Source organism: Nycticebus coucang, chromosome 6, assembly GCF_027406575.1.
Source record: "Nycticebus coucang isolate mNycCou1 chromosome 6, mNycCou1.pri, whole genome shotgun sequence".
NCBI classification, from domain to species: Eukaryota; Metazoa; Chordata; class Mammalia; order Primates; family Lorisidae; genus Nycticebus; species Nycticebus coucang.
This window is the reverse complement of record NC_069785.1, coordinates 35,394,528-35,417,195: the sequence shown is the minus strand read 5'-3', so window position 1 is coordinate 35,417,195 and position 22,668 is coordinate 35,394,528. Positions and strand designations below refer to the sequence as shown.

The 22,668-nt window shown below is 43.8% G+C and overlaps 1 protein-coding gene across 2 annotated transcripts in view; it reads left to right on the top strand.

Annotated features, from left to right (window-relative positions):
* RYR3 (ryanodine receptor 3) overlaps positions 1 to 22,668 on the top strand; it is a 502,828-nt gene that overhangs the window by 316,809 nt on the left and 163,351 nt on the right. For both annotated transcript variants that reach the window (XM_053594081.1, XM_053594080.1), the window contains 7 exons: positions 597 to 762; positions 5,860 to 5,946; positions 6,355 to 6,581; positions 7,994 to 8,792; positions 10,857 to 11,057; positions 16,305 to 16,407; positions 17,274 to 17,411. In XM_053594081.1, coding sequence (XP_053450056.1) covers positions 597 to 762; positions 5,860 to 5,946; positions 6,355 to 6,581; positions 7,994 to 8,792; positions 10,857 to 11,057; positions 16,305 to 16,407; positions 17,274 to 17,411 — 1,721 coding nt within the window. The remainder of the gene's footprint in view (positions 1 to 596; positions 763 to 5,859; positions 5,947 to 6,354; positions 6,582 to 7,993; positions 8,793 to 10,856; positions 11,058 to 16,304; positions 16,408 to 17,273; positions 17,412 to 22,668) is intronic.

Here is a 22,668-nt window from a genome sequence, read left to right as displayed (position 1 = left end):
TAGTCAATAGTGCAGGAGCCAGAGCCCCAGGGAGCTGGGCAGGGCTGGGCAGTACATATAGACCAGAGAGGGGGCAGGGCACCAGAGACAGATGCTCCCTACTTTTAAGTCTTCCCAAGTTGGCCATCCTAAGGAATATGGGCCTGAGTTTTCAAGGGTTTTACCACCTTTTCCCATGAACGGTGAACTAGAACCCTGAACCCAGATTTTTGTTTCTGCCTTTTATTCCAAATCCCTATATAAGTTTACCTAATGTAATCACCCTCAGTCTGTCTCTATTGCCCATCTGTAAGGTGGGGGCATTACCGTGCCCATTATCTATTTCACCAGGGCGAATTGACCTGGAGTCAGGAAACAGTTACAGAACATTGTGCCCTTTGGAAGGAGGTAGCCTCAGGAATTGTCATATCCCTACACCAAGTAGCTCGTGCCCGAGCAAATTGGGCCAAAGATGAATGAATTCATATAAGAAAAAAAATTATTTGGGGCTGGTGAAAAAGCTTCATTAGAAGGTTTCTGGGGCATTTTTATTCCTGATCTTGATCACAAGCTGTCTCAGTCCAGATTCTGAGCCTTTTCCTCTCTGTGGTTCCTAGTGTGAAACGCAGCAACTGCTACATGGTCTGGGGTGGGGACATTGTGGCCAGTTCCCAAAGATCCAGTCGGAGCAACGTGGACCTGGAGATCGGTTGTCTTGTGGATCTGGCAATGGGCATGTTGTCCTTCTCGGCCAATGGGAAAGAACTTGGCACCTGCTACCAGGTAGGGGCGGCTTTGGGGCCAAGGCAGCCATGTCCCAGGCCTTGTGTTCAGGACCGTGTTCCCAGTTTTTCTCCACATTCAGCATCCCTGCCACACTGGGTCGAGCCGATAGGCCCACATGGTCCACGTGTGGGTTAGGATAACAAATACATGAGAACAAAGTGACTTCATTTTGTACAGAGGGATAAAAAGGTGGAATCATATTTTTTGGTTGTTCAGATACACTAGTCACCTTTGCAGAGGAAGAAAAGGCTTTTCCTTGGCATTGAGCTGTAAAAGGTTATTCATTTATTTCATAAATGTCTCTGTGCAGCCGTTATGTTACCTACACGACACAAGATGCAGGGTTTAAAAGGTGAGCAAGAATACTTCTCACTTTAAGAAACTTCTATACTGAAAATAAAAACCTATAAGAACAGATTGATTTGCCAGGGAGTAGTCTCTTTTCAGAAAAGATTATTCACATTCTGTATGACTAACGGACAGGATCCTTAAAGAATGCATTTATATAAATAATGGGTTTCCCTATTTCATGGACTGTGAACTTGCACAGAGCTACTCGGGAAAGCCATCAGGTGTATTACAAATGTAGGTTTACCTTTCATTGACCACAAGAAGCCTGATCACCTTCATCCTAGATAGCCAGGTGAGCTTGGCCATATTGCATCTTCCTCCTAAAGTTTGGCCTTGACTGTTAGCCCTGTAAAAAGCTTTGAGAAATACTTCACAAAGCAACCTGTCTACACCAAGCATGTTTCAAATTGTTTAACAAAGAGAAGCACTTTTATAACTTGAATAATTAGTGATATTCTGTGAACCTTGACTTCCTCAGTGCTGGTGGGAAATGCTAAATTAGGGGGTTAAATTTCCAAATATAAACCCCCTTGACACTGCAGAATAGAACGGACAGTCACATGTACATACAAGTGTTCTATGAGTTCAGAGAAGGAAGAGCCGACTCTCATCGAGAGCAGTCAGGAAAATGTTCGTTAAGGCCAAATCTTGATTTAAAAAAAAAAATGAAAAGTTTTTTTGGGAAGAGAAAGAATATTCTAGGTTGAATAAATGGCACGTGGGCATTATGGAGCTAGGGAAGCATGCAGTATGTCTGAGGATCCGTGACCAGCACAGCATGGGGCTCTTATGCTGAGTGGTGAAAATGTATCTGAAATGATAAAGAGGTGTAGATGGAAAATGGGGAGACATTGAAGGTTCTTGAGTAGGAGAGGGGCAGTCAGTGTTTCAAACGTCCAACAGTCCTCCAGGGTTGCCAACTTGGCTAACAACAGCAGATTAAAAATATCCTGCTACCATGTAGGTGAATTGAACCCCTGACTCTCCAGTCAGCCCCAGGTTACAACATCCAGTTGTCTGAAGAGATGGAGGTTGGGGAAGGAGTAGACAGCAGGTGCCTCGTGTCTGAAATGTTCATTGACCAAAAACAGTTGGACCAAACACTTCCTGGGGGCTGAGAACAGCTGACTGGCACAGACTTCTGCAGCCACCCTCCTTGGCTCTGCCTCCTTGTTCCTCTTGGGGACAGGGGAGCCATCAGTACCACTTGGGCAAGCTGGGTGCAGCAGCTGGGGCCCAACCAGTCATTTCCAGACAGTGGCATTTACAAAGCCAGGCTTTGAGACAGAAAGTAAAGTATTATTCTTCTAGTACTTTCTCATGATTCCACCTCTCCCACCCCTCAAGTCCCCTGAGAAGTGTTTTATATACATTCTGCCCTTCAGAATCCATTAGCTTTTTCCCATTAACTTTTAAAATGAATTTAACTGAAGTGTCCTCCCTGAGCTGCAGAGAACTCTAAAGCATCTAATAACTTTTAAGACTAGATGGTCTTTGGAAGTCTAAAAAAAAAAAAAAAAAACTTTAATTAAAAAAAAAAAAATTGTATTTGCCGCAGCAGTGAGTTGCCTGCCTCAGGGAAGAGCCCATGATGTTGAGGACATGTTATCAGCAAGAGAAGGACATTGTGGTGGTTTGGTCCCATCTTTCACAGTCATTCCCAGGTGATGTTGGGCTAGTCACTTGTCTTCTTTGAGCTGGGTGTTGGCACGTACCTCCTGGAGTGCCTTTGCCACCCCACAGACCTCAATGACTCTGCTCGGCAGTGCCAGGCCTCACTCCTGCCCTGAGGCAGGTTCCTGCAAAAGGGAGAGCGTCAAGGCTCTACCCAGGGACCCCAGGAGGCTCACAACCAGCCAGCCCCCTTCTGTTCCAGCCATGCGCCTGGCCCCAGCCGTGGGATCATTGATATTCTGCAGTGGTAGCCATTTTCAGTTTTCAATTATCTCTAGAAGAGCAGGCCAGCAATATTTATACACTTTCCATTCGGAAAGGACTAGTCACCGAAATAATGAGAGGATTCTCTCTAACAATGTTGCTAGACCTCCCCATTAAATACTGCTATGCAATTTATGAACACTTTTTTCTGTACCACTTAATATAATTAGTGGAGAAATGAGAAATAAAATCTACATTTCAAGAGCTACTCCCCAGCAATTGCCACTCCAGCCAAACCGCTCTGAGGACAGAGCTAGCTACGAGATTTGGATTTATAAGAGGGGTCAGCTTTCAATTCAGGCCGGTTCCTGTGCCCTGACCTGCACACATGATTAGAAATAGAATGTCTATTACTGCAAGAACAAAGTAGATCGGCCAGTGGTCCAAGGTAGTTTAAATGCAAACGAGGAAAAGTCAGTTGCACATGACAACAGCCCCACATCCAGCATGAGGTGCGTTCTGTGAGAACGTGAGCTCCCTGAGGGTACAGATTTCTGTTATGTTCCCTGCTGCGCCCCTGTGCAGAGCCATGCCTGGCACCTGGGCAGTGCTCACTAAGTACATGCTGTCTGGGTTCCCTACCCATGTAGTATTCCCAAGGGACAGTCGCTGAGTACCACAGATATAAGTCTGCTCACACAGTGGGACCTAAATTCCACCAAATGAAGCCATTTGAAGCAAAGGCAGACATTAAAAAATTCTTGCAATTCTTCCCCACCTACAAATGAGGAATGGTGGTTGGACATTCTCCTAAGGTGACCCCAGGGAGTCACCCAATGGTATAATCTCCTCCCCTAGAACTTGTGTCTTGTTTTTAGCAGAGTATGGCAAAGGTGAAGGGTCTGTCATTGTCTTGAGTAGGTTACATGATATAAACTCCATCTCAGCAGATAGGAAAGAAAGATACTCCAGGTGGTCTTGGAGAAGCAAAGCTGCAATGTTGTGAGAGAACCACGTGATAAGCGATGAGAGGGATGGGGGGCTAGAGCTGCCCTGGCTGCGGCCAGCATGAAGACAGGGCATTTATTCTACACTTGGAAACAACTGAATTCTGCCAACAAGCACAGGAGTATGGAAGACGATCCTTAGCCCCAGAAAAGAAAGCAGCCAGGCTAACACCATACCTGCAGGCCAGCCTTATGAGACCTGCTAAACTGTGCCCAGACTCCTGACCCATAAAAACTGTCAGACAATGAACCTATGTTATTTTAAGTCACTAAATTTCCAATCGTTTTTTCATGTCGCAATAGAAAATGAATATAGGAAGTTTTCTTTTTGCAAGAGTATGTTATAGGTGTCCCTTAAAAAATGAACCTCCTCTGCATTTAGATTTATAAAAACACATTTTATGGCCATGACTTAGAAGATTTCATGATTCAGTGCTATCATTTTCTCACGATGAAACAGGTCAGATTGGTTAAACCCCAGACTTTCTCCCAGTCCATGGTAATTCTAGTGCATGCCAGTGGGCTCGTATTTTAGGTAAAAATATTTGGTTTATACCAGATGTTTCAAGTGCTCATGGATGATGTGAAGACATAAATGCCAGTAAAACTAAAATATGGGGGTCTTTACTAGAACTGCTAGCTATGCCTGAAATAAGCTTTGTGTAAAGGACATTCAATGAAAAATTATTTAATACCTGTTCTATATCTGCTTTGATCCAGACCCTGGGTTTTCAGACATGAGACACAAATAGGAAATTCTGATCTGATGTCGTTCTGAATTTGGCAACAAGGCAGGAGCTGTCTCTGGGCTGGCCCCTTGATTTCTCACGTACCCAATAAGTGACACCTAGAACAACTTGCAGCCCTCAAGTTATTGTAGCCCTAAGGAAGCAGAGCTCTGGGCCAGTAAGAAGCCCAGAAGTCTGCTATTGGGAGAGCCCCTGATATCCTATGTCAATAAATCCATATGTCTCGTCTAAGCACCAGCTGGATTAGTAAATCTTCAACTCTTTATCTTAAGAACTGGAATCATAAAGTTTGAGAAGGAAGGACGAGAGCTCCAGAGGAACCCAGGGAGAAGGAGGGGTTGGAGGGGGAGACGGCCTCTGGAGACAGCCTCTTTATGCTATTGCAGGGAAGTCCCTTTGCCTGGAGAGCAGGACCTCTTAACCAGGGCTTTTGCCCTACCTGGGACATTTGGCCATGTCAGGAAGCTTGTTGGTTGTGGTGACTGAGGTGGGGGTGGAGACTGCTGCCCTTGAATGGTGGACGGGGGCAGGGATGCTGCTCCATGTCCTGCAGGGCTACCCACAACCAAAAGCTCCCCAGCCCCACACGCCAGGAGTGCCAGATTGAAAAACACTGCCACGGGATCACCCTGCTTGACCAGCACTGATTTGCCCTGAGAAATAATCCTGAATCATCCCCAGTTGTCATCACCCATATGGCAGGCGTGGTAGACGGCAGGGCTGCCCCTCAGTGGGTGGCTCCAGAGCAAGCCCAGCACAGAGCTCAGTGACCAGTGGCAGGCATTGCCTTCAAGGGTAAGTTAGCTCCTCTCCTGTGACCCTCCTCTGAGTGCTGGAGAAGACTCCTGGCTCAAGTACCTAAGAGATAGAATGAAAGGACCTGAGATTGTTCAGCCCCAGCTGACAGAGTGTTTACCATGAGGAGTCATGACAATCTCCACCAGGTTACCAAGTCTGCAAGAATTTCTGAGCAGTGGAGAGTGACCAGCCAGCAAGCTGTCCTCTTTCAGCTGAGATTAGAATGACAGTGTTGACTAAAACACCCAATGGCTTGGCAAGCCGTACTGGTACAGCCCTTGGCAAACTGCTTGATTTGTTTTGGTTTCCAGGTGGAGCCCAATACCAAAGTGTTCCCAGCGGTCTTCCTGCAACCTACGAGTACCTCTTTGTTTCAGTTTGAACTTGGGAAGCTGAAGGTATTTATCTGCCCCTCATCTAATGGCCATGACATGAGAGGGTAGCACCGACCATTAAGGGAAAAATTCCCAGGCTTTGGAAGACAAGAGAAGCCCTCTCGCTTCTCATACGTGCCCCACCCAGAGGCCCCTACACTTGCCTGTGAAATTCAGAGATCCCAGCATGCGTTCTTATTTTCCCCTGCTACCCTCTGGGTGCTGAAAGAATCAATTCATTCTCACATAACCCATTATTCAAAATCCCAGTTCATGCTGGCAAAGCTCTTAGTGGTGTCCTCGATATATTTGTCTCTCTTTAATTCATTCTAACCATGTTGGTTACCATGGGCTTGGGTGCACCACCCAGCCACTGAGAGTCTCCACATGGCGTGTGTATTTTCCCCTCCAATGTCTTCCACCTCGCCCCAGAATGCCATGCCCCTGTCGGCGGCCATATTCAAGAGTGAAGAGAAGAACCCAGTCCCGCAGTGTCCACCTCGGCTGGACGTGCAGACCATCCAGCCCGTGCTCTGGAGCCGCATGCCCAACAGCTTCCTGAAGGTGGAGACAGAGCGGGTGAGCGAACGCCACGGCTGGGCGGTGCAGTGCATGGAGCCCCTGCAGATGATGGCGCTCCACATCCCTGAGGAGAACAGGTAACCCAGGGGTCCGCCGAGGAGGGGCAGGCATCCCAGGGGTCCCCCGAGGAGGGGCAGGCCTGGGTGCAGGGCCCGGCCAGCCCAGAAGGGAACTGGCAGCGTTCTCACTGGACCCTGCTCAGTCCCAAGGTGACTGCTGATTTCCCCATCGCCTCAGTTTCTGTTCTTCCCCTTCCCACTCTCATTATTCACTGGGAAACAGCGGGAAAGGCATGACGGTGCGCCTGCCGTGGGGCCTCTGCTTAGTACCTGGGGCCTGGGGTCAGGGAAGACTTCCATGCCTTTAATCCAGAACAAAGTGACCCCGAAATATACATTATATATGATAAAAAGGGGAAGGATGAGGCACGTCTAACTTAGGGAACAGAATTTGGGCTCCTGGTCTCCCCTTGTTTAGAGGTCCTCTTAAATGATGGCCTGGGTTGAATCACAGTGCTCCCACTTTCTGACCATGTGGCCTTGGGTAAGTCACTCAAGTACCCTGAGCATCAGTCTCTGCATTTATACCAAAGGGTTTCTAAAGGGTTGGGGGAACTGAGATGCTAAAGATAAAACTAGTAGTACAGTTTCTGTACATAGTAAGAATTAAGTAACTTTTATTGTGCTTATTAATCTCTTTGACTATAAAGGTGGGTAATGAGAACTGGGTGGAGGTATGATACCTGCATAGTGGACAGTTAGGTGTCCTGTCGGGTCCCAGCAGCAGCAGGACAGGGGAGTGCAGGGAAGGAGCAGAAAAGACCAGGAGCTCAGATGAGTAAGCCCATTTCAGAAGCTCCTCAGAACCATGGCAAGGAGTGAAACAAAAAAAAGCAGAAATCAGAACCCAAGGGTTGACCGCTCACACACAGGGGAGCCTTCCTAAGTCAGGGAGAAAAAGTTACTTGGATTATGCCAACTGGTTTCAGGATGGGAACTGTTTCCTCTCTGGACAAGAGTGCAGGTGTGTGTGTTTTCAGGGGAGTGAACACACCATGGGTGATGGTAGGTCAGAGATTACAGAGATGATGTTGATGGTGGTCTGATGGGGCTCCAGCTACACCTGAGAAGCTTTTCCTCCAGGAAATGGAGGATCCTATAAATAAGACGAGTCACCACCGTCATGGACCTGGATGCTTCTCTGTTCAAGGGTTTTCTGTTCTCCCCTAAGAAAGAGGACTTTCATATTTGGTAAGCCAGTGTCTTTAGTCTTGCAGGCTTCTGAGAGCCTTGTACTTAGATGTGGTGGGTTACCAGGAACTGGGGTATGGACCAAGGCTGAGAGAGGATTGGTAATTAAGAGAAAGCGTGGTAGAGATGCCGCCATCCTTCTGCCCCCAGACCCCTTCTGCACCCAGGGCTGGGTGAAGTTGCTGAGCTCTGGCACATTCTTCTCCCCATGGTGTGGCTGGTTGCCTGTCCTTCCCCAGGTGTGTGGACATCCTGGAGCTCTGTGAGCAGCAGGACCTGATGCAGTTCCATTACCACACACTGAGACTCTACAGCGCCTTGTGTGCCCTGGGAAACAACCGAGTGGCCTACGCCCTGTGCAGCCATGTGGACCTCTCCCAGCTCTTCTACGCCATTGACAACAAGTACCTTCCTGGGCTCCTTCGCTCTGGTTTCTTTGACCTGCTCATCAGCATCCACCTGGCCAGTGCTAAGGAGAGGAAGCTGATGATGAAGGATGAGCACATCATCCCCATTACCAGAACCACCCGGAGCATCTGCCTGTACCCAGACCAGTCCAAGAGGCATGGGCTGCCCGGGGTGGGCCTGACCACATGCCTCAAACCAGAGTTCCAGTTCTCCACCCCTTGCTTTGTCACCACCAGTGAGGAGCACCAAAAGCAGAGCCCTGAGATCCCCTTGGAGCATCTCAGGACAAAGGCACTGAGCATGCTGACAGAGGCCGTGCAGTGCAGCGGGGCCCACATCCGGGACCCTGTCGGGGGGTCCGTGGAGTTCCAGTTTGTGCCTGTGCTGAAACTCATCGGCACCCTGCTGGTTATGGGGGTGTTTGATGATGATGATGTTCGGCAGATCCTCCTCCTCATAGAGCCCTCTGTATTTGGAGAGCAGGGCGGGGAGATGTTAGAGGAGGGAGCAGAGAAGGAGGAAGTGACCCAGGTGGAGGAGAAGGCGGTGGAGGCTGGGGAGAAGGCCAGCAAGGAGGCTCCCGTCAGAGGCTTGTTGCAAACCCGCTTACCAGAGTCCGTCAAACTGCAGGTAACTCCAGGCAGCAAAGATCGTGCCCCAGGAAGGGGCTGGGAGGGAGAGAGTGCAGCCCGATGTGAGGCTGGGACTGCGACACTGACCTCTCTCCTGCTGCTGAAAGAGTGCAGCAGAGAAGCTGGGAGAGGGCCACGTGGGGGTTGCTTGTTTCTGGCATGGAATGCACTCCCTTAATCTCCCCTTGCCCAAAGACACATGCTTTCGAATTGTTTTTCTGGTACCAGTGATGGATTCACCCTAATCTCACCACTTTCCCTTTGGGATACAAGGGCTCATTTGTGTCTGAAGAGGGCAAGGAGCCTTTGGCTGTGGGATAAAATAAAGGAGCCAGCTCGTAGGGTCGTAGCACCCCTCACCTGCTCCCATCAGGGGCTGGCTCTGACCACCCAGCTGATGTGTTTGAGGAGCAGACACATCACCACCATCTGAGCTAAGGAGGACTGGCATGCTTTCAGAGGCACCACCTAGAAACCTGGCTAAAACCTGAGCTTTTCAGATGTAAGTTAGCAGCAGTGATGTGCTAAGGATGGGAACTTTTGTCTTCTGGACCTTGAGAAAAGAGAAATGAAAATGAATAGATTAGAATAGTCTGTCCCAGTGGAGTGTGATCCTGGCTCAGCCATCCCCGGGTTTCTATTCCTGCTCCTCAGACATTTGCTGGCTGTGTGACCTTGCCAACTCAGTAGCTGATCAGAGCCTTAGCTTTATTATTTGCATGTAAAATGTGGATAATACTATAAAATTAATATTTAAAATATTTTCATAAAATACACTGTGAAATATGTTTATCACAAAGTGTATTATGATAATCTCCAGTAGAAGCTCTCTTATCTGATGTGATGAACTTGGTAGGTGACCAGTTAATCAAAACATTGAGTAGAGAGGAGAAGCGTAACAAATTTCACTTATATGCCATAAACGTTTTATTAAAATGTGCTAAAATGTGCTATTCTGATATAAGGCCAAGACTTCATTTTTAATGTGATTCTTCTGATGGGTACATGGAACCCTTTCTTTTGCATAGACAATCTCTGTAATGTATCTCCACAAGGAGATATGTGCCAGTTGAGAGTTTTTAAAGTAAGACTTTGATTTAGAGGTAATTAGAAAGCAACCTGAGTGTGAAATGTATCTAGATTTTCATGTTTTCCCCCAATTAGGGGAGATGTTTTAATTTTTAATTTTTGAAATTTAAAAAAACAAGCCTTGCTTTTTACAGAGGTTTCTTAGTAATTCAACTTTGTTTTCCCATTTCGTTGGTTTATGTCATTTTTAGTAAATGCTAATCACAGCATGGCAGACATCTACTCTGGGTCTTGGTTCACCTGGCAGGAGAAGGTGTGCACAGCTGCCCGAGCGTCCTGCTAAATGAGAGCTCTCCATGCCTCTGTCGCCTGTACTCAGCAGGACTGGAGAGTGTCTTTTAATCACATGAAGGGCTTAAGGGGAGGCAGGTTAATAGAAGTTCTGCTTTTAAAAAATATCAGGAACACACTGAGAACTAAAGCACACCAAGTGGTTGGCAAAGTGGCAAAGAATGCTTGGTGTTAGGCCTATTGTTGTTAGTGTGAGTTGTGATGATGAGATTGGCAATAATAACAGAAGAAAGAACAGATCACAGAAAAACAGTGCAGATCAACAAAGAGACAATGAACGATGAGAAGGGAGACAGTTCTATTTTTTATCTTCCAGAACCAGATGTCAGAAAGGGAGGCAGTGCTCGCAGGCATGATTTGTGCTGATTTTTATACTGAGCTTCCTGGGAAAACAGTTTCTTAGACATGCTGTTCTCTCTCTGCACAGGCAGATTTATTCTGTCTTTGGTGGGCTCAGTTTTTGTTTTTGTTTTGTTTTGTTTTCCTTTGGTCTTAAGAGTAAAGAGTTTGTGTCTTGATTCAGGCTGACTTAGATTCAAGGAATGACTGTGTGGTCACTGTGTGACACTGGACAAGTTACTTTAATTGTCTAAGTCTCAATGTTACCATCTGTACAATGGGTATGCCAGCAACCTCACCCATGTGCCTGAGCAGTTGTTGTATACATATACCTTTTTTGCAGATGTGTGAGCTCCTCAGCTATCTGTGCGACTGTGAGCTACAGCACCGAGTAGAGGCCATCGTGGCATTTGGTGACATTTTTGTCTCCAAGCTGCAGGCAAATCAGAAGTTCCGCTATAATGAGCTTATGCAGGCCCTGAACATGTCTGCAGCCCTGACTGCTCGGAAGACCAGGGAGTTCCGCTCACCCCCACAGGAGCAGGTGAGAGTCCCTTCCTGGGCTTCCCTCCATTTCCTACAGAAGACCTTGAAACCTACAGAGCTGGGCACTGGAAACCTTCCTGAAATCTGGGGCAGCCTTAAGAGGTGCGGAAGCTGAAAAGACCCACTACAACACCAGGAGACAGGCCTAACCCTGTGCTAAGGATAGCTGAGGAATATGTGCCAATTGTCTTGGGTGGGAAAATCACCCTTTCTGAACTGCACATGGGGCTTCCTTCCTTCCTTCACCCTCCCCTACCAATACCTCTGTTACTGGGTCAAGCATCAGACCACTGTGGGGATGCATTTGTCACTTCAGCAAGGATCTACCACTAGAAGGATTTCTGCCAACCCTTCCAGAAGTCACTAGCTGTCTATCAAAAACGAACAGAATATGGACTGTATGCCCCAACTTATGAGAGCTGGTGCAGAAGCTTTCTCATCTAATATGCTGAAATGCCCGGCCCAGTGGCTGCAGCTCTCTCGCAAAGCCTTCTCAGCCCACAAAGCCTGGACAAGAGGGCTCAGTGAGGAAGCTATCTTCTGGGTTGTTTTAAATTCATTCTTTGCAGTACAACACCTTTTGTTCAGCCTTACCCAGGTGGGAAGGCTTCTTTGAGAAGAGTCAAAGTTCTAGTGAGAAACTTCTAAATGAGAAATGGACATCTTCTGGAGTAATAGTTGTCATTTTCCCCAGTAGTTCTTAGCAGCTCCCTCAAACCCTGCCAGCTGGTAAACTACTGTTCCTAAGCGTTCAAAAGAGAGGACAGATCTTTCAGTGAAGGAATTAGTTTTCTGTCTCTGAAACTAGATCTTTGGATCTTATATACAGTAGAAGCTCTGTAAGTTGACCACCCAAGGGACTGTAACAAATTGGTCGATGTACAGAGGTGGTCAGCATAAGGAACTAAGCCTGTATGCAGGTGGTGCGTGTCTGATCTATGAAAATTAGGTCAATTTGAAGAAGTGGTCAACGTAGGTGGCCAACTGCAGAGGTTCTACTGTATATTTAACAAACAGGCTGTCCATAAAGGTGGTTTGTATAATTACCACCATTTTATATTAGTGACACAACTATACAACTTTATCCAGTTACTTTCCTCACCTACTTTACAGAACATAGATATTTATAGTGGCTTAAAAACGGACCACATATCTTTCTGTTTAAAACTTTTTTTTTTTTTTTTTTTTTGACTAATCCTGGCCTTTTCTAAAGACCAGTCAAAGCTCAGCATCCCTTCATTAGATGTGAAATGAGAAAGCCCTTCAGGTCAATTGGACTAGATCACCTGCACCATGCCAAATGCACAAGTGTGGTGTTTCCCCCAAGAATTCCTCTCAAAGGCTTTATAAATGTTGTCAAGCTTGCTTTTCAACTGCCATTGGAAGTGAGTGTTCCTCCTTTCACTGGGCAAATGGCAGCCTTTTCAATACATATCTGTGAGTATTGGGAAGGCAGAATGAGGTGGTGAGGACAACATGGCTGCACTCAGTGGGCTCCCGCTCTGGCTCCCTGTTGCTCACCGCGTGGCCTTGGCCATTATGACCTCTCTGTGTCTCAGATTCTTCAGCTGCATAACATAAATGATGTTTACATCTTCCTCCCGGTGTTCTTGCAAGGATCCCATGAAATAATTTGCTTAGAACAATGCCTGCCACAGAGTAATTGTTCCACACGCACTAAAAAAGCTGTTGTTAGTTTTAGTGTCAGAGGTAGTTGCAGTTGCCTTACACTCTGCTCTGTGAGCTTCCAGCAGTGACCCAGCGAGTGGAGCTCCCGTGTGTCCTCAGGGCGAAACACCATCTGTGTGGGTATAGAGCTCGGTCCTTGCTCCGGGAAGGACGTTGGCTCCCACCCTCCCTTTTCCCCATACTCCACAACAGCGTCCCTTCTCCCGTCACCAGGGGCTATCATCCCTCCTTCCTCAGTACTTTAAACAATCCTCTGAGCAGTCATTTCAGACTCATTTCAGAAATCTATAACTCAAGAACTTCTTCCGTCATGTATTATACTAGAGATTTTTGAGCAGGCATCAGAGTCATCTGAAGGGCTTAATAAAGCATAGACTGCCTTATCCCGCCCCTAGCATTTCCAGTTCAGTAAGTCTAGGAAGAGGCCCAAGCATTTGTACCTTTAGCAGATTTTCAGGTAATGCTGATGAGGCTGGTCTAGGAATAAAATGAAAGAAGGGATACTAACTTCTATGAAACTCAGCTGTCCTAGCTGCCACCCCTCCCAGAGTATTCACTTCTAAAAACACCCATGCAAAGGGAAGAATTCTAAATGATCACAGGATATGGAGGATTTAAATCAGTTCAGAGGATAGCAATGCAGAATCATTTGGAAAATAAGATACATGAAAATTAGAATTATGTTTATGTAATTTTTTTGTTTGTTTTTAAATAGAGTCTCACTCTGTGGCCCTGGGTAGAGTGCTCTGGCATCATCACAGCTCACAGTGACCTCAATCTCTTGGGCTCAAGAGATCTTCTTACTCAGCCTTCCAAGTAGCTGGGACTACAGGCACCCACCAAAGCACCCACTACTATTTTTTTTTTTTTTTTTTTTTTTTGGTACAGATGGTACTCATTCAGGCTGGTCTTGAACTCGTGAGCTCAAGCAATCCACCCACCTCAGCCTCCCAGAGTGCTGGGATTACAGGCGTGAGCCACTGCACCCAAAAAGAATTAGAATTTTAAAACAGTGATGTCTTTCTACAACCTTTGAAGAAAAAATAGAGATTTCTAGCCTTATAGCCAGAGAGTATTCAAGATGAAAAAAGCATTTGGGGATATAGCTAAATACAAAAAGAGGCAGAACTAAGATTAGTCCTGCAGCAAATTAGGCAAGGTGGTCAGCCACCCTTTCACTTCCAAGAGAAGTTCATTCAAGAGCAAGACGCCCCAGAAAATTCGGCTCATTCTAGCTGTCAGCTTTATTATGCCTTGCAGGCAAATAGACTCCTGCGTCTGAGTATTCTGCCAAAAAAAAAAGTCTTTTGGCAAAGAAATTAGTTTTCTGACTCTGAAACCAGATCTTCCGATCTTATTTTTATTTAATCAGCAACCTATCGTTATATGTTACTGATATAATTACCATCACTTAACATAGTAGAACAGCCACAGAAATGACTTTTGCAGCCTATTTCACATATGGATGGCATTTTCCTGCAAACACTACCTCTACCTACTTCCCCCAAATGGGTTTGCAGTACAAGCTTTCAGCAAGGTTCTTCCTAACAATATTACATAAGGTTCGTGGTTTAATAAGAGATTGTAAATTTTTCCAACTTAGAAATCCTGAACAGACAGGGTTTGGGTTATCCTGGCTGAGGCAGCGAAATGGAAGCGGTTATCTCTAATTATTTCTACAACTCTTCAGATGTTCACTGACCTGAGGTCGGGGGCCTGTGGCAAGAATTCAGAGATCCAGGAACCTTGGTGGGAAATGAGAGACAGCTTTAATTCCACTAAGCTCTGATCTCCTTGCTTTTCATTTTTAATGTAGGCAGTAATATAAATACCTGACTTTCTCACCCACAGAAGTCGCACGGCTTCCTGTGTCACATTACAGTGGTTATGGTATCTAGAGAGACTATTTACATTCCTCACTACTACTACAAGATCACGGTAGATAGGAGACCTGCCATTATGTTTTCTTTTTTTAATCTAGCAAGTTAATAAAGAAGTTCATATGTTACTGTATCACAGATCTGGTTTTCATAATTTTGACAACTGTATTCCAATATAATTGATTCTCTTCGGAGTCCTGTATATTTTATTTTATGTATTTAAAATATTTCTTATTACTACAATAGGGACTTTACCTAACAAATGCAAGCATTGTAACCTAATAATTTGTACCCTCGTGTTAATCTGAAATTAAAAAAAAAAAGAAGAAATAGATAAAAAAAAAATAAAATATTTTTGTGTATTTAAAATGTTAATCTGAGTGCAACCCCCAGGTTTCACCACTGTGTCAGAAGGTACCATTCACAAAAACTGTTAAGAATCTCTGAGACAAAACCATGAAAGAAAAGAATGATAGATTGTGAAACATGAACTAAAATAACAAAAACAAAACAAAAACCCTGCAGACAAAATTAAAAGCAAAACTCAAAATTGGGAGATATAATATTTGGAGTATTTATTCCAAAGAGTTAAAAATCTAAAGGTGTACGAAACATTCAAGGACTATTTCCTTTTTTTTTTTTAAAGACAATTACCCAGCGGTACATAAAGCACTCAACGTCTAGTTCTTTAAAAGACAATTACCCAGTAGAAAAGTGGAGGAAGAACATATATTGAAAATGCCTAAAATGTGAAATAAAATTGGCCTTTCTGTGTGGAAAAAACAAGTTCAACTTCACCAATTAAGTGTAAATTAAAGCCATGTCATTAAAGTATGACATTATTCACCCCTTAAATTGGAAAACGTTTGAAATGTGTTAACCCTCATTACTATAATGAAGATGCCAAAGTTATACACACTCTTGTATAACTTTGGTAATAATGGAAATTATTGTGAGCTTTCTGGAGGACAATTTGACAATTCATATCAAAAACCTCTGAAATACGCAAACCTGTTGCTCTGGTCTTTTTTTTTTTTTTTGTCTTCTACAAGTTTATTCTAAGAAAATGATCAGAGGTGCAAGCAAAAAATATTTTAAAGGAAATTCAAATTACTGCATGGAAAAAACAAACATCATAAGAGAATAATTTTACATAAATTATTATTCATCCATATGAGGAAACACAATACACCTATTAAAAATTAGATTAAGAAAATAAATGTTCAAGCCTGTAGCTCAGTGGTTAGGGTGTCAACCACATGCTCCAGGGCTGGTGGGTTCAAACCCGGCCAGGGCCTGCTAAACAAAAAAAAGAAAATTAGAAAAATGTTCAAGATAAATTAGGTGGAAAGCTCTGGTTTTTGAAAAGTGAGTCTAGAATATCCCAAGCTATATGTGTATGTACATAAAGTCTGGAAGATATTAACTAAAATATTGACAGTGGCTATCACAGGGTAGTGGGATCACAGTAACTTTTTTAGGTATACTCAAAATTTTTTGCAATTAATAAATTACCTTTAGAACCAAAACAAAGTGACAGCTACTTTTAAATGTTGGCCGCTTTAAAAAAAAACCTAAATTAGGAGTTCTGTAAAATTTGTAAAGGTTGTTAGGTATTTGTCTGAAGCAGGATCTGGCTTCCCTTGACCGACTCGCTCTTCTCTTGCTCCCCGCAGATCAACATGCTCCTTAACTTTCAGCTGGGAGAGAACTGCCCCTGCCCAGAGGAGATCCGGGAGGAGCTGTACGACTTTCACGAAGACCTTCTCCTTCACTGTGGTGAGCTTCCGCAGGAAGGATTTATCCAAGAAAAATAGGTTCCTGATTCCTTCACTAGAGAGCTATTGGGGGGGGGGGGGGTCATTTTTGTATTCAAAATTATAATACTATTGTTCAAGAAGTAAATGTCTTAACTCCCTGTGTCGGAGAAGATTACAGGAAATAACCCTGGCAGAATATATGATTGAAATTCCTTCTGCCTCAAAAAGACTTTTCTGATATATGAAGAGAAAATAGGGTCTCTAGAGAAAGAAGGTAGATAACTGATCCTAATACAGACCTCACCCAATTTGTTTAAAGTTAGATACCTGCGACTTGTTACTCTCACCTGAGCCAAGATTGTGATCTCTTTTTCCGTTTTAGCTGTTGTAGGGTGCGATTGCATGTGTGGGTGTGCGTGTGGGAGTGTGCGGTGTATGTGTGTTAACTTCTGCACTTGAGGATTCTAAGCTAGCAATCCTTACTTTGATACATATCTGCTGGTTTAAAGCAGCTCTCAGCATCTGTGCTGCTTACACATGAGGAGATTGAATACTATGTGGGTAATGGATGACATTTCATTTGAAATAGCTTTCCTTCTAGAGACCCTAGAGCCCTTTTGGAGAATATGTTAAGAAAAAGTTATGTTTTGCCATTGAAATGACTTGCCGTTCTGGTAGACAGGAAATCATTTGTATATTTAAAAAAAAAAAAAAAAACTTCCTAAAAGATAATACTGCAGATAAATATTTATGAGACACTGCCTATAGTATCTTTAGAAAGTTCCAGAAGAAAGGGAAGCAGGTTTTTGTTTTTTTGTTTTTAATTCTAATAATGGTAGTTCCATGGACTGTTTGGGATTTTCAGTCTGCTCTGTGACTTGCTAGGGATTCCCCTGGAGGAAGAGGAAGAAGAGGAGGCAGACACCTCCTGGACAGGAAAGCTCCGTGCCTTGATGTATAAACTCCAAGGCCCACCCAAGCCAGAGAAGGAGCAGCCCAGGGAGGAGGAGGAGAGAGGTCCTGGTAGGTGACAATGCCTTTGTATGAGAGCGCTCCCAGCACTATGCTCTTCTTGACTTAATGAAGGTAATTGGCTTTCTAACAAATACTGTAAATACATACAAGCTGCTTAACTTCAAAGGAACCATCTGGAAATTATGTTGTGATGTCTGGTAGTTATCGCTATGTCTTTTGGGCTCTGCCTTTCTGCTGATTTAAGGAACTTCCAGACTCTTCTGAGACCTAGGAGATGGATGGCTTAGTATCTGCTCTTGTTGTCTGTCTACTTAGAAGTGCTGGTAAACAGATTTCTGTTCTTCATGTTTCGATCATCTTCCTCTTTTAACTGTCATTTCTGTCACTTCCATTTGTGCTTCCTTAGCATTGAAAATTGTCCCAGGGAGGAAATAAATAATAGTAAGAGAAAGTTAGTAAAGGAACTAGAATGCAGTTGCCTTTTTTTCCTGAGCAAGGGAGTTGTTTTTGCGTTTTTGGCGATAAGGTTGATAATGCAGCATTGTGGAGGACTTTGACCTTCTATTTTCAACAATACCAGGACTTATCCAGATGAATCTCTCTGATCCTTATGCTACAGATGACTCCTACCATTTTGACCCATGTTGATCTTGTTTCATGTCATAATTTGTCCTGTAGGGCAGTAGACTGTTACTAAGCCATTAGCATTTCGAGAGGAAGATTGCCTGAGTATTATAATCAGTCTTCTTCTTGGTAGTGATAAGGCAAATTTATCATTTTGTCTTAAAAATAAGGCATTTCTCAGGTTTAATATAGTTTCCTCTTCTTATCTATCTTGAACAACTTTCAAGTCATAGACTAGAGCAATTGACTGTCAAGATAGAATTGGTTTGCCTGAAAACACTGCTTGGGGGTTCATACGGCTTGTTGCCCTTTCTATTGACCTTTTATCTTTGTCAGAATCTCCCTAAAGTGGATGAATCCTCACCACTTATCAGCAGAGTGTTGAAGCCTCTTGCAGAGTATAGGGAAGACCTGGCACTGGCAACCTTGACCATTCCCCTCAGGAAAGGGTGGCCAGTGGCGAGAGAACATGCCGGCAGGCTCAGATCCCTTTGTGGTCACTGCCAAAGCAGAACTTAAAATAGACTGGGCTGACCCATATGTCTCTTTTTTTGTCTGCTGAGAGTCTATTTTGAAAGTGGATGCTTCTTTCCAACCTTCTAAGAGAGACTGTATCATGACTAGAGTTCTATAAGGCAACCAGTTCTCGTGAGGTAAATGGAATCAGTAGATGAGGTCACTTACCATCTAACTCTCTAAAGTCTAATGCTAAGAATGGTGTTCAGGTGCCAAGAACTGTGATCTTTCCTCCAGCTCCCTCCATCCTCAGGCACACACACCATGTTCTGTCTGTTCTGGTAGAACGTGTGCACCTGAGGCCAACACAGCATGAGACGCTGCACCTTCAGCTTCCCACTGCTCCCCTTCCATAGCAGGACTAGGAGAGGGTCAAGCTTTAAGTCATACATGGTCTCTCCTGGGGTCCCGGAAACAGAGGAAACAGTCAAGACGGGAGAGAACATCTGGTTATCAGTGTATGGTTTCCCTGCTGGATAGTCCAGAGATGTGGATTCTGTCACTCAGGGCTGATATTTCAAGATAAATTACAGGAAGTGGTTTAACCACCACCACTCTCCAAAAAAGTTGTTTTTAATATGATCAAAAGGAGGCAGTGTTTATGAATGCATAGCCAGATGCAATACAGGGTCAAAATCCTCTAAATTATTGGTACCTCTATCTAATCTGATTTTTCTTACCCAAGCATTTGATAAAATGATAAAAGTATAATGATAATAACATCCTATAGTAAACTGACAATTTACCAAATACCTCACATACATTAGTTTACTGCTAGTAGTTTTTTTCACTCTTCTATTGCATAGTTGAGAGAAAAGGCACTCAAAAGAATTAAGGGAAATTTATTCATTTGTTCTTTTCCTCCTTATCTGGTTCCAGAAAAATTCCCAGTTTTGCCAATAGCCCAAGGTAACTAAAATGAGAAACGCTGTGACTTGAACTCAGGTGTCCTGACTCCTCTGGTATACCACGAAGCTTGCCAAAGAACTTACTAGCATGCATATCATAAACCCCAAACACAAATACATGTGGAATGGTCTTTAAAAACCATTATCTTTTCATCTTTCTCACTACATGTCTAAGATAACTCTCTACTGTGGCTTATTGTTCTATGTGGAAAATCTAAACTCAATAGAATTCAAAGTTTTAACATTTCAAAGTTTGCCAAGCCAAAGATCTGGGAAGTTTTCTGGGAAAACTTTCTCCTCTGTGAGAGGTTGGTGTTGGCCAGACAACCCATAAGAAAACCTTATTTTCTCTAGGAAAGAGGGAACGACAATATGCTGCAACTCAACTCTGAGAATGCTACTAACTTGCTCAATATTAGAGGAATTTGCCTAAATTAACTTCAAGCCATCCTGTTAATTAAAGCTGTTACAGTATTATCAAAGGATCATAGGATAAGGAAGTGAAAAAAAAAATCTAATAGTAACAGCCTGCCATACTGTCACATTTTTTAAAATATTCTAATCCAGAAATTTCCCTAAAAAATCTTTTACCTGTTAATTCTAGACCAGTATTTCTCACACACAGCAACTTAATGTAAATGTGTAGCCACTGCGTTATTCCTCCAGAAGAGGCCAGCCAGCTATTTCTACTAAATTTAAAAATTAACAAAATGAAAACACCTGTAAAATTTCACAGCTAAAATTTGATGCATTCCTCATTTCCATCATTCACTGAATGCTCTCCCCATGGGAAGTTTTTTTCAGTCGTCATCTTCTGTGAAGAAATGCCCCAAGGGGAATTAGATGCACTTGAACAGTGTGAGAATATGGGATGGAAGCTCCCGGCTGGTATATGGTCTCTATTCTTAGAGGCCTGTAATGACCCACCACAATTGAGCTTTGGGTGGTATAAATTAAAATTGTGTTGAAAGTGAGCATGATTGGGTCTACCTTTTTTGTTGTTTGTTTTGTTTTGTTTTGTTTTGTTTTTGGAAACAGAGTCTCACTGACACCCTGGGTAGAGCACATGACATCATAGCTCACAGGAACCTCAAACTCTTGGGCTCAAGAGATTGATCCTCTTGCCTCAGCCTCCTGAGAAGCTGGTCCCCGCGATAACACCCAGCTAGTGTTTTTTATTTTTAGTAAAGATGATCTCACTCTTACTCGGTTCGGTGTGGAAATCCTGAGCTCAGGCAATCCACCCCTGCTCGACCTTCCAGAGTGCTATGATTACAGGTATGAGCCACCGCTCCAGGCCTGATTGAGTTTATCCAGAGGAAGTGAACATCACTCCTTTGTCTTTTGCCCTATGCTGTCTGCCATAGAACACTGCCTCCCATAGAGCTGACCTGTGATTAACTTGGAATAGCTCCTGCTCTCCCCTGCCACTGTTCTGGTGAAGACCAGAACTAGAGATAAGCCTCAAGGTGACCTTCACCCATCAAGCCCAAAAGCTGCTGCTTGTGTCAGCTCTTGCCTAGTCACTGATGGCCCAAGAGTCCTAGACAAAAATTCTCCCTCAGCTAAAAGTTGAAGCTTTTGGGGGGCGAAGGGAGAGAGCCAGGGCCAGGTTTGAACCCACCACCTCCAGTATATGTGCAAATACTCATGTGCAAAGTAAAATAACTTCATTGGGTTCATCTACAGAGCTCAGGCAATATTTCCAAACCTCTTGTCTACAATCTCTCCCTAAGACACGCATGAACACAGAAAGCTCCTCCTTGAAGTCTTTCTTTCAATTTCTTCCCCCTGCCCCAGCCATATCGTGGCCCTCCTGGTAGTGTGGGTGTGACTTTTACGTGGGACATCCTAACGCAGGGAGCAAGCCGTCTTGCATCCACATTCAGCTCAGCAGCACACATCCTTTTGGCCTCCAACTGTATCTTAGTCACTTGAGACTCATCAAAATGAATAAAACAGGCACCTTAAAGACAAGGGAGGAGAAGGGCTTCGACAAGCAACTCAAGATCATGAGGTCAGATGTACTGTGATAAAAAAATGGGGACAAAATACAGTAGCCGGTCAGAGGAGAGGATTGGGAAAGTGTCCATAAAAAATGTAGATGGAGGCTCGGTGCCCGTAGCACAATGGTTACGGCGCCAGCCAAATACACCAAGGATGGCAGGTTTGAACCCAGCCCAAGCCAGCTAAACAACAATGGCAACTGCAACAAAAAATAGCCAAGCATTGTGGCAGGTGCCTGTAGTCCCAGCTACTCTGGAGCATGAGACAAGAGAATCGCTTAAGCCCAAGACTGAGGTTGTAGTGAGCTGTGATGGCATTCTACCAAGGGCAACATAATGAGACAATGTCTCAAAAAATAAAAATAACAAAAACAATAAAATGTAGATGGCTAGATAAAATAAGAGGGGAAAAAGCATTTTTAATGAAAAATCTGTTTCAACAACAGGAGCAGAAAAGTCCAAATCATATATAAGAGTAGTAAAAAGTTGAGATTGGCTGAATTATAAGAGGAATAGAATGAAATATTATAGAAAAAAATAAGGTGGTGTTCAAACATAAAATATATGGGAATAAATCCAGTTGTTAAACTGTATTCAGTCTTAGAGTGTTACTATTTGTAGCCCATGTATTTTATACTTGGTCTTGCAGTGTTCCAGGGGTGGGGAGGTTAATATTTATAGGTACCCACTTTATCCTGAGAATTGCCTGAAGCACTTCTGCAAATGTTATTTAATTCCCACAAAAACAATCTGTAGTAGACAGTTTTATTCCTATTTTATAATTGAAGAAACTGAAGTAAATAACAGATTATGTAACTTTCCAAAATCACACAGTGCTAGCACAAAAATTCAAACCTTTGGCCAGGTGTGGTGGCTCACCCCTGTAATCCTAGTACTCTGGGAGGCCAAGGTTGGTGGATTGCTTAAGCTTAGGAGTTCAAGACCAGCCTGTGCAAGAGCAAGACCTCATCCTTACTAAAAATAGAAAACCTAGCTGGGCAAGGTAGCAGGCACCTATAGTCCCAGGCAAGGGGATCACTTGAGCCCAAGAGTTTGAGGTTGCTGTCCACTGTGATATGCCACAGCACTCTACCCAGAGTAAACGAGTGAAATGCTGTCTGCAAAAAAAAAAATTCAAACTTTTGTCAACCTGAGTTCAATTCCCTTCCATATCATTTATATACTAACACCCTGACCCCTGTAGTCAACGCCCATAAAAGGTTCTTGAGGACTAAATCAATCATTAATTTA